Raw genomic sequence first — 20,330 nt, forward strand, 5'->3', positions numbered from 1 at the left:
TCGGTCTCACCAACGCCCCTGCCGTATTCCAAGCCCTCATCAATGATGTGCTCCGTGATTTCCTTAACCGATTCATCTTTGTTTACTTGGATGACATCTTGATTTTCTCGCGGTCCCTCCAGGAGCATCACCAGCACGTTCGCCAGGTTCTCCAGCGCCTCCTCGAGAACAAACTGTTCGTGAAAGCTGAGAAATGCGAGTTTCACGCAGAGGAGGTCAGCTTTTTGGGCTTCATTGTGGGGCGGGGCCAAGTAAGAGCTGATCCTGAAAAGATCCAGGCTGTCACTGAGTGGCCCATTCCTACCAACCGGAGACAGCTCCAGAGATTTATCGGCTTTGCCAATTTTTATAGACGTTTCATCCGGGATTTTAGTAGGGTTATCTCGCCCTTAACTAAACTCACCTCTCCTGCTTTGCAGTTTGCCTGGTCCCCTGAGGCGCAGACAGCCTTCGAGAAGCTTAAGAGACTATTTACCTCCGCTCCCATCCTGCACCAGCCCGACCCTTCACGGCAATTCATCGTGGAGGTCGACGCCTCCGACTCGGGAGTGGGGGCCGTGCTTTCGCAGAGGTTCGACCCCCACAACCGCCTCTGTCCCTGCGCCTTCTTTTCCCGGCGATTGTCCTCGGCCGAGGTCAATTATGACGTGGGGGATCGGGAGCTCCTTGCCGTAAAGCTGGCCTTGGAGGAGTGGCGCCACTGGCTCGAAGGGGCGGAGCAACCATTCATCGTCTGGACCGACCATAAAAACTTGGAGTACATCCAGTCCGCCAGGCGCCTCAATCCCCGTCAAGCTCGTTGGTCCCTCTTCTTCAGCCGCTTCAACTTTCTCCTCACCTACCGCCCCGGATCTCGGAACGTCAAACCAGATGCCCTCTCCCGCCAGTTCGCCCTGGAGGATAGCCCGGTCACCGCAGAAACAATTATCCCCTCCTCGTGTGTGGTGGCCGCGGTCCATTGGGAAATCGAGGACACCGTCCGAGAGGCCCAGACCAACGACCCCGACCCAGGTAACGGCCCTCCAGATAAACTGTTTGTTCCCGATTCTGTCCGGTCTCAGGTGCTCCAGTGGGTCCATGCCTCCCGTTTCGCCTGCCATCCTGGTGCCGGTCGCTCTCTCTCCCTCCTCAGGAGACGCTTCTGGTGGCCCACGATGGACACAGACACCCGGGCTTATGTCGCCGCCTGCCAGGTATGTGCTCGGGCCAAGGCCTCCCACTCACCCCCTTCTGGTCTCTTGCATCCTCTCCCAGTTCCTCGTCGCCCTTGGTCCCACATCGCCTTGGACTTCGTGACGGGCCTTCCCCCTTCCCAGGGGAACACGGTGGTTCTCACCATTGTGGACCGCTTCTCCAAGGCCGCCCATTTCGTTGCCCTGCCTAAGCTCCCCACAGCCAAAGAAACTGCCGACCAGCTGACCAGTCATGTCTTCCGACTCCACGGCATCCCGGTGGACATCGTGTCCGACAGAGGGACCCAATTCACCTCTCAGGTATGGCGGTCTTTCTGCGACAGTTTGGGGGCCACGGTCAGCCTCACGTCCGGGTTCCACCCACAATCTAATGGGCAGACGGAGCGGGCCAACCAAGACCTGGAGTCGGCTCTACGGTGCACAGCCTCCGCCAACCCCGCGACCTGGAGTACTCACCTGCCCTGGATAGAGTACGCTCACAACTCCCTCGTGAGTTCCGCCACTGGTATGTCCCCCTTCGAGGCATCGCTGGGATACCAACCCCCTCTCTTCCCCACGGAGGAGAGGGACCTCGCCGTCCCGTCTGTTCAGCGCCATCTCCAGCGCTGTCGCCGGATCTGGAAGAAGGCCAGGGCGGCCCTTCTTCGGGCTGGAGCGCGCACTAAGGCGACGGCCGATCGCCACCGTGTCCCGGCGCCCGTATACCAACCTGGCCAGATGGTTTGGCTCTCCGCCAAGACGATCCCGCTGAAGACGGACTCCCGTAAGCTGTCCCCCCGATTCCTGGGACCGTTTAAGATCATGAGGATCATAAATCCATCGGCGGTGCGCCTCCAGTTACCCCCGTCTCTCCGGATTCATCCGACCTTTCACGTCTCCCAGGTTAAACCAGTCCGGACCAGCGACCTGTGCCCTCCGGCCGATCCCCCACCGCCCGCCCGAGTCATTGACGGCCACCCGGCGTTCACCGTCCGCCGCCTGATTGACGTTCGTCGCCGTGGTAGGGGCCTCCAGTACCTCGTCGATTGGGAGGGTTACGGTCCGGAGGAGCGATCCTGGGTGCCCAGGGCACGCATTCTGGATCCCGACATGGTGAGAGACTTCCACCGCGCTCATCCTGACAAGCCTGGGGGTCCACCAGGAGGTGGACCTTAGGGGGGGGGTACTGTCATGATGTCAGTTTTCCCTGTCCTCCCGTGCTCTCTCCCCCTCCCCTACCTGTGTGTCTGGAGCTGGGTGGAGTGCCTGACTCCTCCCGTGCACACCTGGGGTGCATCAGCCTAATCACCACCACCTGCTGCTGAGTACAAGAAGGCTTGGCAGTCTACACTCGGTGCCAGACCGTCCGCGTGTAAAACATTCCTGCCTCCACTCGCCCAGCTCCTGCCGTCACGTTCCAGTCCCGGTCTCGTCTCCTGCTCGTCTCGTCTCCTGCTCGTCTCGTCTCCTGCTCGTCTCGTCTCCTGTCCGGTCCTGGTCTCTGGTTTGTCACCCGCTCCCCGCTCTGGTCTTCGTCTGCTCCGCCCGCCCTGGTACCGCACCTGCTTCTATCCCCGTCCTGGTCCTGTCCTGCCCGCCTCTACCTGCACCGCACCCGCCTGACCCGTCTCCCGCTCCCCGGTTCCTGTACCTGCTCTTGTGACCTGTTTAAAGACTGCATTTTCACCGCTGTAAATGAACACTGTTAAAACTGCTCTGGTCTGCATCCTTTGGTCCTATCCGCACCGTTACGACACCTTATTTAGCTTTAGATAGCTTTACTTAGCTTTAGTGAGCTTTAATTTAGCATTCCTAACGATGTCTGACCGGAGGCATCGAACGTCGGTCAGCACAGGAAGAGCGTGCTGTTTACACACTCCTCTGGACGTGCGTGTGTGCTAATGACAGACGAATAGTACAGAGAAAGACAGAGAGAAAGAGAGAGAGACGAGAAGAGAGAGAGATACAGGGGGAGGGGGTCTTGGCCCATCTGCTGCTGTTTGCCTTGATCAGAGGAGAGAGGAGATCTGGAGACGTGTCCCACTGCTGTTTAACCCAGAGACACTGAAGGACGAGTCAAATGCAGAAGATGGAGTTCCGTATAGGGGCAATAATCACCAAATGCACCAAGAATTTGGATCAGTGAGAGGCCACTCCTACTACTACTACTACTACTAGTACAACTACTACTTTTACAACTACTATTACAACTACTACTACTGTTAAAACACCAATAACACCCACACAGGCTAAACGTCTTTACAAACCTGAAAGACCAAAATTACCAACTAAATATCAGCAGCACCTCCTGCCTCTGTCTGCACAGGTGAGCCCAGGTCTGTTAAGAGCAGCCTCAGATAAGAGCAGCCGTGTGCATGTTCTCTCTGTGCTCAGAGGAGCCGTGTGCATGTTCTCTCTGTGCTCAGAGGAGCCGTGTGCATGTTCTCTCTGTGCTCAGAGGAGCCGTGTGCATGTTCTCTCTGTGCTCAGAGGAGCCGTGTGCATGTTCTCTCTGTGCTCAGAGGAGCCGTGTGCATGTTCTCTTTGTGCTCAGCTGTTCCTTTGTCTCACAAACACTTTATTCATAGACTGGACAAATGATGTTTCTAAATCAGGCTCTGAGTATCTCTACTGTCACTGCCTGCTCCTCTGCTCCTCTCTGCTCGTCTGCTCCTTTGGGTCTGCTCCTCTGACTCTGCTCCTCTCTGCTCCTCGTGGTCGTCTGCTCCTTCCTCACAGTGGAACATCTGTGTCCACAGTCAGCCTGATTCTCCCATAAAACCAACTCTCTGAGGAAATTAGATGTGATCAAAAGTCAACAGCATGTCACGTTTAATGATCCACATGTTTACAGCCAATCACACGCCAGGAACAGAGCCGAGAGCTCAGACTCAGAGCTCAAACACCAGGACCACTGCAAACTTACACTCGTCATGTCACCGGTTTCATGTGCATATAGAGGGTTTGTTTCATAATGTAGTAACTTTGTAGTAATTTGAGCAGCTTCACAATCAGACTAATGAACAGGTGAAGTGTCTTGCTCAAGGGCACAGTAACAGGCTTCAAACTCTATATAAAACTTAAAGCTCTGATAACTTTATTAAAGTAGTTTTGTTTTTACCAGTGTCGCTCAGACCGTAGTGAGACTCTCCATCTGCTTTTAGCAACGACAATGACAGCTGCTCTGGAATCACCCTGACCCCGGGATAAACCAGCACCGCTCTGATAGAGGGAATTAAACCCTCCATTTTAATATTAATAATTTGCACGACAAACCCCCAAAATACCAAACCCTCATACTGTCTGTCTCCTGCTGCAGATCTGAGTGTTATATAAAAGTGTTTGTATAATAAGTGTTTGTATAAAAAGTGGTTTTATAATTAACACTGACCAGCGTCCAACCAAGTCATTGCAAAAGGTGGATTTTTACATCCAATGCAACAGAAAACTTTCAAAGTCCTGATGCTAAAACACTTTAAGAATTACTCCACAAAGAAGCAGGTTTTTCACCAACATAAGTTATTTTCACATTCATTTAGCACTTTATATGAGGCTCAAAATAAAACTCATATCAAAATGATAGAAATAGAACAAATACAAAAATTAGATCATGTTTTACCTTCTGTGCTTTGCTCCTCTCTGCTCCTCCTGTCTGCTCCTCTCGTCTGCTCCTGCTTTCTCCTCTCTGCTCCTCTCTGCTCCTCCTGTCTGCTCCTGCCTGCTCCTCTCTGCTCCTCCTGTTTGCTCCTGCCTTCTCCTCTCTGCTCCTTCTGTCTGCTGCTGTCTGCTCCTCTCTGTTCCTCCTGTCTGCTCCTGCCTTCTCCTCTCTGCTCCTCCTGTCTGCTCCTCTCTGTTCCTCCTGTCTGCTCCTCTCTGTTCCTCCTGTTTGCTCCTCTCTGTTCCTCCTGTCTGCTCCTCTCTGTTCCTCCTGTCTGCTCCTCTCTGTTCCTCCTGTCTGCTCCTCTCTGTTCCTCCTGTCTGCTCCTCTCTGTTCCTCCTGTCTGCTCCTCTCTGTTCCTCCTGTCTGCTCCTCTCTGTTCCTCCTGTCTGCTCCTGTGTTCTCCTCTCTGCTCCTCTGACTCAGGTTGAATCACTCTCTCTCCACTGTAAAGAGCCCCGCCTCCTCTCCCTCCCGGCCCCAGACGCTTCCTCTTGGATCACTGCATACACACACTCATGCTGGGTTTCTATGCATCGTGGGGACATTGACTTACATTCATTTCCTGGATTCAAACATTCAAACCTAAACCCTAAAGCCTCACATTAAAGTCTCTGGACCTGATTTTTACTTTTTTAAAAACATGAAAAATAGAATGAGTTCATTTTAAACAGTTTGCAGTGATCCAAAGTTACTCCTCTCTGACCCTATGCATCAAAGCATTATAATTATTCATAATTATTCACCAGGATGAGTTTATAAGCACTTTTCACAACACTCAGAGACCAGAGCGGCGTTTGCAGTCATGGTAATGCCAACAATGACTAGCATAACAACAACCAGTACAGATATATTTATACCACATATCTGCACTGGGGCGGGACACATTTGAATCAAACACATGGGAGAAACTGGATCTTTAAGCTGTTTTAACACAGATCTGAACTTGTAATCGTGTAGTTAATTTAAAAATGAGGGATTTAAGCCACTGCCACTGAGCGAGCACGAGAACACTCCTGCAGGTTACAAAGGGCTGAGTCCACAATGTGAGAATATCCCTCCAGTTTAAAAAGCCATATTACACTGTTCTAATGTGTCCTCATCACACACACACCTCTGTTCCACCTTGTGATGTCATCATGTGGTAATACAGGAAGTGCTCCACTGTGTTTTTAAACTCCACACATCTTCACTAGAATCACTTGGATCATTTCAGTCCTACTGAACTAAAGGTAAAAGGAGCTAACTTGAGTTAACTTGAAAACTACCACTTCATGACATCACAAGGTGGAACAGAGCATTTTGAGCTTTGGAGATGTAACAGACTAATAATAAAGTGTTACTCAAACATGTGTGAATGAAACAAAACACAGCTCCAGGTCTGTTTTTGAGGATTATTCTGACTCATCTTGTTCTCTTGTTATTTTCTTATTTATTACAAATCTGATCCTGCATAATTTAGTCTCTCCCCCTCAATGAGCTCAAAACTCTCAGTCCCATTTTGTGCAATCCAAGCATCCATTCACCTTCAGTGCTCTGGTTTCAGGGTTCAAATCACCTTCACTTTCAACATCTGTATTTAGCCTCATGTGCTAATGCTAACGGCTACACTCACCAGAAGAGCCGACAAAAGCACTGAAATCTGAAATGACACTCCACTCACTCCCTCTCTCTCTCTGGATAAGTTTAGTCTCTCTCTGTCCCTCTCACCCTCCCTTCTTCTTTCTCTCAGTTCTCTCTGTTCTCTTTCTTTCCCCCTCCTTCTCTCTCTCTCTCTCTCTGTGTGTGAGACAGTCAGTTGTGGCTGAGGCCTATTAAGCCTCTGTTGTATTTTGTTTTATTTATGTTCTCCTCCCCCTCCACTCTCTCTCTCTATCCCCTCATCCTTCCCTCTTTCCCTCCTTACCCCACACTCTCTTTGCCTTCTCTCTCCTTCACTCGCACTTCTAGTATGTCCTCTTTCCCTCTGCCCCCCCAATCCCTCCCCCCTCTCTCTCCTCCATCTCTACACCCTCAGCCCCACACTCTCTCTCCCTCCTCCCTCACTCTCTGCCCTTGACTCGTCCACTCCTCCCTTGCCCCAACAATCTCTTCTCCCACTCGCTCTCCCCCTTCTCTCTCTTGCCCTATCTACACCCCTTTCTCCCTCTCTCTCTCCTCCTTCAACCCCCTCTCCCTCTCTCTGTATCTGTCTCTGAGGCTGATCACAGAGACACAAGAATTTACGGCACGAAACAACTCACTAAAAATAACCTCAACTCATCTGAGGTCCAAGAATCAAGTCCAGGACTAAACCAGGGCTATACTAGGACTAAACCAGGACTAAACCAGGACCAAACAATTACCAAACCAGGACTGAACCAGGACTAAACCAGGACTAAATCAGAACTAACCCAGGCCTAAACCAGGACTGAACCAGGACTATACCAGAACTAACTTAGAACTAACCAAGGACTAAACCAGGACTAAACCAGGACCAAACAATTACCAAACCAGGACTGAACCAGGACTATACCAGAACTAACCTAGAACTAACCAAGGACTAAACCAGGACTTAACTAGGACAATACCAGGACTAAACCAGGACTAAAACAGCACTAAACCAGGTCTAAACAAAGACTAAACCAGGACTAACCCAGGAGTAAACCAGGACTAAACCAGAACTAAACCAGGACTAAACCAGGACAAGACCAGGACCAAGAACAATTATGAACTTACTGGACACTGAGGGATTACACAGATATAAGACACATGGGAATAGAACACAAAGAACAACAATTACTGTGGAACAGCACAGTCTAAAGAAAGAGGGTTTTTATCATTATAGTATCGGTATCGAGTCTCAGTATCGATCTGGAGTATCAAGTGTCCGTACGGTGCCAGCGCTGGGATAGAGTCAGGTGGTCAGATATATCGGGCTGTGGCGTCCGGCGCCGCGTCCAGTCTGAGCCTGGACAGGGACCAGAGTAAAAATAGTTTCTTTGAGCAGATGCTGGGGAGGTATTTGTGTGTAAATATAAGTCCTACTCATGAGGAAACTGGAAGTGGGTTCAAGTTCAAAGTTCAAAGTGCGCTGGCAAAACGTGAGGCCACAGCGAGGTCAGAGGTCAAAGGTCACTGTACACAGAGCGGGTTTAACATAGACGTACAGTGAGGAGACATGGAGACACTATATCAAAGCTCCAGTTTAAACAGCTGGAAATGGTTCTTTAGTAGTTAACAGTCCTGCCTCACAACCAGAAGGTCCTGGGTTCAATTCCCGGACTGTGCCGCTCTCGTGTCTGAGCAGCTTCTCTGGTCTGTTTTTTAATATTAATCACATTCTTTATGATGTAATTTGTATCTTGATACTTTACAGCTGATGTCATCAACATTCCCTGGGGGTATGAAGCTAACTATAGGCACTGCTCTGTCTGAAGCTCTGTTACTCAAGTTAAATTTTAATCTAAGCTTTGTTTTATAAAGAACTGACTTATCTGAACTCTGAACTCCAACAGGTGAGCTGATTTGTGCTGTTAAACAAGTCACAAGCTAGCTAGCATTAGTTTGGATTTTTTCTTGAGTTTTCAGACTTAGATCTTAAATCTTGTGTTTGCTCATGTGTGCATTGTGTCTCCATGGTAGCTGCTGAACATTCCTCCATAAACATACATGTACAACACCCCCAGCATCAGATCACTGCAAAATATCAGACTTTTGGCAATGACAAATGTTGTCCATTCTTCAGTTGTCAAGGACCTCAAGGACCACCTGGAGGAGAATATGCATTAGGTCAGAAGGACCTCGCTGAGGGAGAATGTGCATTAGGTCAGAAGGACCTCGCTGAGGGAGAATGTGCATCGGGTCAGGAGGACCTTGTTGGAGGAGAATGTGCATCAGGTCAGGGGGACCTCGCTGGAGGAGAATGCGCATCAGGTAAAGAGGACCTCACAGCTCAGGAGGACTTCATTAGAGGAGAGTCTGCATCAGCTCAGGAGGACCTCACTGGAGGAGAATATGCATTGGGAGGACCTCGCTGGGGGAGAATGTTTATCATTTCAGGAGGACCTCATTGGGGGGGACATGTGCATCAGGTCAAGAGGACCGCACTGGGGGAGAATGTGCATCTGCTCAGGAGGACCTCACTGGTGGATAATGTGCATCAGGAGGACCTCGCTGGGGGAGAATGTCCTTGTGTCTTATGTTAATCAGGGAAACCTTACCCTGGAATCTAACCCAGAACCTTCTGGATGTGTGTCGGGAGAGCAGACCACTGTGCCACCGTTATGTCACAGTCGTGTCACAGTCGTGTCACAGTCGTGTCCGCTCAGACCTCCTCCTCCTCTTCATGTGGCTCTTTTGTTTGTGCTAATAGCTTTTCACTGTCACAATACATATCCACAATGCTAATGCTAGCATTTCTACTTCTCTTTATTCGTTTCAAATCAGGCGTTACAAATCCGGCAGGGTAAATCGTGCCTGGGGACCTGGCTCAGATCTGGGACACATGTAGGTCAGTACGCATGGATTACTGCAATACTGCAATACTGTACTGCTACTACTACTACTACTGCTGCCACCTCTGACTCACTGACACATATTTATAAGAGGAAGAGGAGGAGGAAGAGGAGAAGGGGGAGGAGGAAGAGGAGGGGGAGGGGCTTACCTTGGACTGACATGTCTTGTGCACTGCCACTTTACAATCTGAAGGAAAAAAAACTGAAATGAGTACATTGAATTCATATTCCTCTATTCTCTGATATGTTCTAATGTTTCCTCATTTTAAACAGGCCTGGAGTTGTATTTTGTTTCATTCACACATGTTTAACTCACAAACACTGCATATTTAGGCTGATTTATTCTCTCAAACTGAAAACAACTGTCATCATCGTGGTAATACAGGAAGGAGGGGGCACACCTGACAGTGACAGGTGCATTGGAGGAGGGGCACTGTCTCCCTCTTGGTTCACTTTATTAGTACAATGTTTGGGTCACCTGAGGGAGGTCAGAGGTCACCTGAGAGAGGTCAGAGGTCACCTGAGGGAGGTCAGAGGTTACCTGAGAAAGGTCAGCGATATCTGAGGGAGGTCAGAGGTCACATGAGGGAGGTCAGGTCATCTGAGAATGGTCAGAGGTACAGAAACGTTGTCCTAATAAAGTGAGCCCAGAGTGGACAGTGTGTGGGAGTTTCTTTCAGTGCATGAGTGTTTTTGATTTTGTCAGTGTAGATGGACCTCACCTGTGCACATGTTCCCGGTCCGTGTGATGTTCTTTCTGCACACATCACAGATTTGTCTCCTGAAGCTTGTCTCAGTGAAGCTGTGTTTCCCCGACGACGCCAACTGCAAAAGACAAACATGAGGCCAGTTTAACATCAACATGAAAACAGAACATTTAAATCAGAATTATGTGAACAACAACAATCAGGAACAAAAAATCTCAGGGTTTAGTGTGAAATACTGTGTAGATACTTGAGCAACAAAGCTTAAAACAGAGAAGTGCCTCCAGTTAACATCACACCCCCAAAGGATTTTGTTGACATCTGCTGCAAAGTATCAATAAATGTATATTTCAGAATAGACCATTTTTGAATATCAGATGCTTAACACCTCTCCACAGATCTGACCTGTAACCTGCTTGCTTTCATGGAGCTAGAGAAGTTTAATGCTGCACTGAGGGATATTCTGGTATGAGTGTCAATGTAATCTTTAAGTTATTAGCATAGTAGTAGTACCACAGACTTACACAACAGTAAGAAATTATTTTAAATGTTCCCTTTTTACAATAACAAAAACACATTTTAAAACCAGATGCCTTTTCACCTGAGCATCACCTTGCCACAGATCTGAGCTGTGAGCAGGTGTGGGTCTACAGGGGCTGCAGGTGCATAATGGCTCCTCTCCACAGATCTGACCTGGCTCATATTCACAGTGGTTTAAGTTGAGTTCCAGCCTCAGGACTCAATTGCTTATTATTGTTTTAAAAACCTCCACAAACTGTAAACTCATAAAGAATCATTAAAAAAAGTATTTTATAATGAACCAAGAGGAAATGGCCCTGGGTCTGACAGGATTACAAAAACACACACACACACACACACAACACAACACCCGCACACAAAAACACACACATACAAAACACGCACACAAAACACAACACATACACACATACAAACACATACAACACACACATATGAAAAACACTGTTTTTACTGTCAAACGCAGGAGTTTAATATGAATGAGCCAAGGACACACACTAGTGGACAAAGAGTGTTACTGCAGCACAGTCATGAACACAACAGCAGGAGGAGGGAGGGCATCTGACACAGAGATACAGGAGGATGGGAGGGCATCTGACACAGAGATACAGGAGGATGGGAGGGCATCTGACACAGAGATACAGGAGGATGGGAGGGCATCTGACACAGAGATACAGGAGGATGGGAAGGCATCTGACACATAAAATTTTGGGGTAAGGTTGGTGCAAAAGAAGAAAAGTTTGACCTAAAGTGGAAAGACGACTCCACCCGAGAGTTTAGAGCCAGAGACTGTGTCACCGAACAAAAATCTGACCATCAGCAGAGAAAGAGAATGGAGAAAGAGAGAAAGAGAAGAGAAAATCTGACCATCAGCAGAGAAAGAGAGAGGGAATGAGAGAAAGAGATGAAAGGGAGAGGAGAAAGGGAGAGGAGAAAGAGAGAGCGAAAAAATCTCACCATCAGCAGAGAAAGAGAGAGAGAGGAAAAAATGGAGAAATTACTTCATAGGGGACATTTAAACAGAAGAAAGAAACAAATAACTGTGAATTCTCTGCTCCTCTCCCCCGACCCTCTCCCCTCCTTTGCCTCTCCTCTGTTCCTTGTCCTCCTCTCTTCTCCTCCTCTCCTCTCCTGTGCTTCTCTCCTCTCTCCTCTTCTCTCCTCCTCTCTTCTCCTCTGCTCCTCCTCCTCTTATCCTCTGGGTGTGTGGGTCTCTGGGTTTATCAGATCATTTGAACAATGTGATTTTAAAATAAAGACACTGTTTGATTTAAACAGAAGGTCTGATGTTTACGATGTGAACCTGAACTTTACACAGGATAAATCACAACCTGCACTTCAGGAAACATACCGATAAACAGCACACACAATGTACGGGAGGGCATCTGACACACAGGGATACAGGAGGATGGGAGGCCATCTGACACACAAAAGTTTTCAGTTTTTTGTTCATAGGGGCCATTTTGAGGACTTTTGTCTTTTCATGTAAAGAATGTCACAAATAAGAAGTTAAATATGAGAGAAGACAGGAAACGACAAACAGAGAGGGCGGAGCTCCACAGACGCCCGGGGACAGAGGGAGGGCAGGGATGCGGACTCAGGGCCGGCAGAGTGTCCCAGGATGGAGGGGGGGTCGGGGGTAAAGGGACAGCAGCAGGTGGGGCCTCGTCTGGAACTATTTATAACAGCAGAGGATTGTGTCAGCACTTCAGAGGCTTTACGGCATTCTACAACGTGAACCAGGACTGAACCAACAACAAACACAAGATTCAATCTATTACTGAGCCAGAGATGACACCAGAGTGAACTTTCAAGACTCCATTTACTCGATACTTGATCCTAATACCATGATGATGAAACCTGCTTTCTTTAGACACTGTGCTGTTCCACAATAAATGTTGTACTTTTTGTTATATCCCCATTTGTCTTATATCAGTGTAATTCCTCAGTGTCTAGTAGGTTCCAAACACCACCACTAGGTCCATGGTCCTGTTTGGTCCTGGTTTAGTCCTGGTTTAGTCCATTTATATATACAATCTATGCTAGCAGGTTAGCTATGTCCATTTACATATACACAGTCGATGGGTTAAACTACAGGGAGTCTACAGTGTGGTGACGTCATGTGACTCTGCCTCTGCTTCTGGACACTGACCATCTTATTTCCGTTCATTGTTTTTCTCTTTCTTCAGCTGAAACTCTGTCATTCCTCCACATTTTCTCATGTGATCGCTCTGTATCTGTGCCGAGTCCAGTCCAGACCCTGATCACAGGTCTCTGAGGACCGGGCGGGCCACACAAAACAACACTATAGCCACAGTCTAACACGTTTAGACACATTCAGACAGATTCACACACACTCTGCTGCAGACCTCAGTGTGTCATGACGTCATCTCACTGTACTTAAGGCCCCTCGTGAATGAGTTTGGTTAAAGAAGCAGGAGCCACAGGGAGCCCCATTTTCACTTACACTTGCTGCTGTTTGTACTGTTTAAATTGACCTGTGTAGTTATTGTTTGTTTTGTTTGTATTGTTGTGTGTTTGAACAGGGCTCATGAAACAGGCTGGTCTGATTTTAAAGAAACCAGAGATGCAACAATACTGATACAGATATCAAATCTGCACCGATACTGAAAGATGAGCTGGATCAGGTATCTGTTCCATGATATCGGTGAAGCTAATCTTCTGATTGGGCTTTAACTGGATTTAATTATAATATTTACAGAATGAACGTCTCATCATGTTTGAAATTTGGCCATCCAAAGGTTCAGTCTGACACTAACAGAACACTACTGCTCTGTGTGTTTTAAGTGAACAGTGTTTTAAGAAATAAGAGCCATTTTATGTGCAGTGGTGTCCGTTCATATTGAGTATCAGTATCCGAACTGAAACCGCTGGATCAATACATCCCACAGACTGTATATATATACATGGACATAGCTAACCTGCTAGCATAGACTGTATATAATGGACATAGCTAACTTGCTAGCATAGACTGTATATAATGGAGATGGCTAACCTGCTAGCTGCCATGTTCCAAACAGGAAATGATCATGGGCTGATTTAGCTCCATCGACTCAACAGCCTCGCTTCTGATTGGCTTTTTGGTTGCAATGATACTTGCGGTTGGTATTCCAAGTATGGAACTCTGCTCCACACCGGCCCCTTTAACTGTTAGCCTGGATGAGCTTCATTTGGAGCTGAAGCTGTGGTGACGTCACATTTCACTCGATCTGTGGAGCAGCTCTAAAGATCAGTGTGACATCAAGAACAACACAAACCCAGAGTCAAACCAGAACCTTTTACCATAAAGGGCGAGTGCTGCATCTCTCTCTGTTCAACTCATACTTTACAGCTGATGTCGGCAACATTCCCTGGGGGGTGAAGCTAGCTGTCAGCACTGCTCTGTCTAAAGCTGTGACTCAAGTTAAACTTTAATTTGAGTTTTGTTTTAACACAATCTGACCATAAAGAACTGACTCATCTGAACTACACCAGGTGTGCTGTGTTCTTAAACAAGTCCCTCTCAAATAACAGTCACAAGCTAGCTAGCATTAGCATTAGCATTAGCATTAGCATTAGCATTAGCATTAGCATTAGCATTAGCTAACAGTTTTTCAGTGAGTCACTTTCACCTTTTTGTGTAAAATCAAAACTCCTAAACTGGACCATGAACGCTCAGATCAGGCTCCTGAAGTTGGCTGTTGGAATTTTCAGACTATTTAAAAACACATTTGACATATGTGTTTGCTCATGTGTACACTGCATCACCACGGTAACTGCTGCACATTCCTCCATAGACTTCAATACAGAACCCCCCAGTGTGATGGCAGTGCAGAGTATCAGCAGCAGCTCAGCAGACAGACACGAGACAGTAATCCACACCACTTCCTCTGGAGCCAAACTGGAATCAGGTCCAAAAATATCCACAACACACGACTCCAGAGATCTACAACAGAACTGCAGCTACAAACACTAAACCAAGACTAAACCAGGACTAAACCGGGACTAAACCAAGACTAAACCAGGACTAAACCGGGACTAAACCAGGACTAAAGCGGGACTAAAGCGGGACTAAAGCGGGACTAAACCGGGACTAAACCGAGACTAAACTGGGACTAAATCAAGAATAAACTAGGACTAAACCAGGTCTAAACCAGAACTAAACCAGGACTAAACCGGGACTAAACCAAGAATAAACTAGGACTAAACCAGGTCTAAACCAGGACTAAACCAGGACTAAACCAGGACTAAACTAGGACTAAACTAGGACTAAACCAGGACCATGGACCACTGTGTCCCTACTGGACACTGAGGGATTGCACAAATATAAGACAGATGGGAATAGAACATAAAGTACAACATTTAATGTGAAACAGCACAGAGTCTAAATAAAGAGGGTTTTTAATCATTGTCGTATCAGTATCGAGTATCGAGTCTATTCTTTAGTATCAAAATGGAGTTTGACATTTTAGTATCGCATAAACCAAAATGATAATTAAAAACAATACTTCTAAATATTTCTCCTCCTCCCTCTCTCCCTTTCCTCTCCCCCGCTCTCCTCCTCTCTCCCTGCTCCTCTCCTCTCTCTTCTCTGACTTGAGTCTCTGTGTAGCTCTCCTCTTCTCCTCCTCCTCCTCTCCCTCTATCCTTCTCTCTCTTCTCTATTTGTAGCTCTCCTCCTCTCCTTCCCTCTCTCTTTCTCTTGTGTATCTGTAAACCACATGTGAGCCTGTGGTATGTGCGTCGTGTCACTGTCGCCTTTCAAACTGAGTTTAAAGACACAGAGACAGAGGGATGAGAGGAGAGAGGGAGAGAGAAAGGAGAGATGGGGATGAGAGGAGAGAGAGGGAGAGAGGGATGAGGGGACAGAGGGAGAGAGAAAGGAGAGATGGGGATGAGAGGAGAGAGGGAGAGAGAAAGGAGAGATGGGGATGAGAGGAGAGAGAGGGAGAGAGGGATGAGAGGACAGAGGGGGGTGACAGGACAGAGGGAGAGGACAGAGGGAGAGGGGTATGAGAGAGAGAGGAGAGAGGGGGGGACAGAGGACAGAGGGAGAGGGGGATGAGAGGACAGAAGGAGAGAAAACAAGGAGAGGGGGATAAGAGGGAGAGGAGAGAGGGAGAGGACAGAGGGAGAGGGGGGTGAGAGGAGAGAGGGAGGAAGTGGGGGATGAGAGAAGAGAGGGAAAAGGGGATGAGAGGACAGGCTGAGAGGGGGATGAAAGGACAGAGAGAGAGGGGGATGAGAGAACAGAGGGAGAGGGGGATGAAAGGACAGAGTGAGAGAGGGATCAGAAGACAGAGGGAGAGCGGAATGAGAGGACAGAGGGAGAGGGGGATCAGAAGACAGAGGGAGAGTGGGATGAGAGGACAGAGGGAGAGGGGGATGACAGGACAGAGCGAGAGGGAGATGAGAGGACAAAGGGAGAGGGGGATGAGAGGACAGAGTGAAAGGGAGATGAGAGGATAAAGGGAAAGGGGGGTGAGAGGACAAAGGGAGAGGGGGATGAGAGGACAGAGGGAGAGGGGGATGAGAGGACAGAGGGAGAGGGGGATGAGAGGACAGAGGGAGAGGGGGATGAGAGGACAGAGTGAGAGGGGCATGAGAGGACAGAGGGAGAGGGGGATGAGTGGACAGAGGACAGATTGAGAGGGAGGTGAGAGGACAGAGGGAGAGGGGGATGAGTGGACAGAGGGAGAGGGGGATGAGAGGACAGAGTGAGAGGGGCATGAGAGGACAGAGTGAGAGGGGGATGAGAGGACAGAGGGAGAGGGGGATGAGAGGACAGAGTGAGAGGGGCATGAGAGGACAGAGGGAGAGGGGGATCAGAGGACAGAGTGAGAGGGGATCAGAAGACAGAGGGAGAGTGGAATGAGAGGACAGAGGGAGAGGGGGATGAGAGGATAAAGGGAAAGGGGGGTGAGAGGACAAAGGGAGAGGGGGATGAGAGGACAGAGTGAAAGGGAGATGAGAGGATAAAGGGAAAGGGGGGTGAGAGGACAAAGGGAGAGGGGGATGAGAGGACAGAGGGAGAGGGGGATGAGAGGACAGAGCGAGAGGGAGATGAGAGGACAAAGGGAGAGGGGGATGAGAGGACAGAGTGAAAGGGAGATGAGAGGATAAAGGGAAAGGGGGGTGAGAGGACAAAGGGAGAGGGGGATGAGAGGACAGAGGGAGAGGGGGATGAGAGGACAGAGGGAGAGGGGGATGAGAGGACAGAGGGAGAGGGGGATGAAAGGACAGAGTGAGAGGGGCATGAGAGGACAGAGGGAGAGGGGGATGAGTGGACAGAGGACAGATTGAGAGGGAGGTGAGAGGACAGAGGGAGAGGGGGATGAGTGGACAGAGGGAGAGGGGCATGAGAGGACAGAGTGAGAGGGGGATGAGAGGACAGAGGGAGAGGTTGATGAGAGGACAGAGTGAGAGGGGCATGAGAGGACAGAGGGAGAGGGGGATGAGTGGACAGAGGACAGATTGAGAGGGGGATGAGAGGACAGAGGCAGAGACACAGAGGGAGAGGGGAGTCAGAGGACAGAGGGAGAGGGGGATGAGAGGGGGATGAGAGGGGGATGAGAGGAGAGATACAGAGGTTGCACACTTCATTATAAATCTCATTCTTCACATTCTTTTGGCTCATGATTTATACAGTTTAATGAGTGAAGAGACTGAGCTGCAGAGTCAGACTCAGAGCTGGACTAACACTGAGTTAATCACGGAAACAACAAGAATTTAAAAAAGATAATGGTCAAACATCACACAACCCGTGACCTCTGACCCCTGTGAGATCCATGTTCTAATTCTCCTCCTCAATAACAGACCTAGAGTTGTGTTTTGTTTCATTCACACATGTTTGAGTAACACTTTATTATTAGTCTGTCTACATTTCCAAAGCTCAAAATGCTCTGTTCCACCTTGTGATGTCATGACGTGGTAGTTTTCAAGTTAACTCAAAATAAATATAAAGAGTTTGTGTGATAAAATTGTGTCAATGAAACAAAACTCAACTCCAGGTCTGTTTGTGATGAGGAAACATTAGACACAGGTCAGAGGTCAGTGGAATCTGGCCCTTTAATAATATTTAAAGCTGTTTTTCTAAATTGTCCTGTTTGATTATGTCACAGATAAAGTTAAGAAATATGAATAAGCACTTTGTGTGGTCATCTCCCACTGCCCCATGTGCCCTGGTCTCAGTCCCCTTCAGGTCTTGGTCTAGTGCCTGTCTAGTTCCGGTCATGTCCCGGTTTAGTCCTGGTTCAGTCCTGGTCTAGTTCTGGTCTAGTCCTAGTCTAGTCCTGATCTAGTCCTGGTTAAGTCCTGGTTTATTCCTGGTTTAGTCCTAGTTTAGTCCTAGTCTAGTCCTGGTCTAATCTCAATCTAGTCCCGGTGTAGTCCTGGTCTAATCCTGGTTTAGTCCTGGTTTAGTCCTGGTCTAGTCCTAATCTAGTCCTGGTTTAGTCGTGGTCTAGTCCTGATGTAGTCATGGTTTAGTCCTAGTTTAGTCATAGTCTAGTCCTGGTCTAGTCCCGGTCTAATCCCGGTCTATTCCCAGTTTAGTCCAGGACATCCTGGTTCAGTCCTGGTCTGTTTCTAGTCAGAGGTTAGAGGGCAGTGTGATCTGGCTCTTTAATAATATTTAAAGCAGTTTTTCTAAATTGTCCTATTTGATTATGTCACAGGTAAAGTAGAAATATAAACAAGCAGTTTGTGTGGTCATCTCCCACTGCCCATCTAGTGCCGATCTAGTTCCAGTCTAGTCCTGGTTTAGTCCTGGTTCAGTCCTGGTCTAGCCCTAGTTTAGTCCTGGTCTAGTCTTGACCTAGTCCTGGTCTGGTCCCGGTCTCGTCCTGGTTTAGTCTCTGGTTTAGTCCTGGTCTAGTTCTGGTTAAGTCCTGATTTAATTCTGGTTTAGTCCAGGTCTAATCCTGGTCTAGTCTTGGTTTAGTCCTGGTTTAGTCCTGGTTTGGTCCTGGTCTAGTCCTGGTTTCATCCTGGTTCAGTCCTGGTTCAGTCCTGGTCTAGTCCTGATCTAGTCCTAGTTCAGTCCTGGTTTGGTCCTGATCTAGTCCTGGTTTAGTCCTGGTCTAGTCCTGTTCTAGTCCTGGTTTAGTCCTGGTTTAGTCCTTGTCTAGTCCTGGTCTAGTCCTGGTTTAGTCCCGATTTAGTCCTGGTCTAGTCCTGATCTAGTCCTGGTTTAGTCCTGGTTTAGTCCTAGTCAAGTCCTGGTCTAGTCCCGGTTTAGTCCTGGTTTCATCCTGATTTCATCCTGGTTCAGTCCTGGTCTAGTCCTGGTCTAGTCCTGGTCTAGTCCTGGTCTAGTCCCGGTCTAGTCCCGGTTTAGTCCTGGTTTCATCCTGATTTCATCCTGGTTCAGTCCTGGTCTAGTCCTGGTCTAGTCCTGGTCTTGTCCCGGTTTAGTCCTGGTTTCATCCTGGTTTCATCCTGATTCAGTCCTGGTCTAGTTCTGGTCTAGTTCTTGTCTACTCCAGGTTTAGTTCTGGTTTAGTCCCAGTCTAGTCCTAGTCTAGTCCTGTACCTCGTTCAGCTCCAGGATCTCTGGGTGGACCTCAGACTTGGTTTTGATGGGACTTCCTCCAACCTCCTTGAGCTTCTGCATCTTCACGTTGCTATGGACACAGCCCATTGTCTCCTCCGCAAAGTTCCACAAAATAAAACAAAACTCTAGTCACTGGAGCGATGTTTGCCCCTCAGAGCCTCATGACCTGGTCTCCTGGAGCTGCATAAACCTCTTCACCAGATCTTCTGATGTTTTGTGACCTTGGCTTATTCAAAATCTACAAAAAAAAGGTTAAAAAAATGATTTAGTTACAATGACGTTACGTGAAAATCAATATACGGCTATAAAAGATGCACTATGTGACTTTTTCTGGAAGAGACAGACTGTCCTCCGTTGTCATAGCAACTAAGACATTCAAATGATTCAAATATTCTATCTTTTGAATGGGGACATGTCCTCCATGGGTTCTCACAAACAGGTCATCTATGGGTCTAACAAACAGGTCCTCTATGTCCTCACAAACAGGTCCTCTATGGTCCTCACAAACATGTCCTCTATGGGTCCTCACAGGTCCTCTATAGGTCTTCACAGACCGGTCCTCTATGGGTGGTCCTCACAAACATGTCCTCTATGGGTCCTCACAAACAGATCCTCTATGGTCCTCAGAGACAAGTCCTCTATGGGTCCTCACAGGTCCTCTATAGGTCCTCACAGACAGGTTCTCTATGTGTCCTCACAAGTCCTCTATGGGGCCTCACAGACAGGTTCTCTATGGGTCCTCATAGGTCCTGTATAGGTCCTCACAGACAAGTCCTCTATGGGTCCTCACAGGTCCTCTATAGGTCCTCACAAACAGGTTCTCTATGGGTCCTCACATGTCCTCTGTGGTCCTCACAGACAGGTCCTCTATGGGTCCTCACAGGTCTTCAAATAGGTCCTCACAAAGAGGTCCTCTATGGGCCCTCACATGTCCTCTATGGTCCTCACAGACAGGCACTCTATGGGTCCTCACAGGTCCTCTATAGGTCCTCATAAACAGGTCCTCTATGGGTCCTCACATGTCCTCTATGGGTCCTCACATGTCCTCTATAGGTCCTCACAGACAGGTCCTCTATGGGTCCTCACATGTCCTCTGTGGTCCTCAGAGACAGGCCCTCTATGGGTCCTCACAGGTCCTCTATAGGTTCTCACAAACAGGTCCTCTATGGGTCCTCACATGTCCTCTATGGTCCTCACAGACAGGCCCTC

At 48.2% G+C, this 20,330-nt stretch overlaps 1 protein-coding gene across 1 annotated transcript in view; it reads right to left on the reverse strand.

Moving 5' to 3' along the window:
* Positions 1-19,269, reverse strand: part of LOC117371520 (tensin-2-like) — a 47,428-nt gene extending 28,159 nt beyond the window's left edge. Inside the window, exons 1-3 of the mRNA XM_055222041.1 lie at positions 19,101-19,269; positions 10,049-10,151; positions 9,476-9,513 (exon numbers count right to left, since the gene is read on the reverse strand). Of these exons, the coding sequence (XP_055078016.1) occupies positions 9,476-9,513; positions 10,049-10,151; positions 19,101-19,208 (249 nt within the window). The 5' untranslated portion in view covers positions 19,209-19,269. The remainder of the gene's footprint in view (positions 1-9,475; positions 9,514-10,048; positions 10,152-19,100) is intronic.
* Between the last annotated feature and the right edge of the window lie 1,061 nt (positions 19,270-20,330).

Source organism: Periophthalmus magnuspinnatus, chromosome 5, assembly GCF_009829125.3.
Source record: "Periophthalmus magnuspinnatus isolate fPerMag1 chromosome 5, fPerMag1.2.pri, whole genome shotgun sequence".
Taxonomy (NCBI): Eukaryota; Metazoa; Chordata; class Actinopteri; order Gobiiformes; family Gobiidae; genus Periophthalmus; species Periophthalmus magnuspinnatus.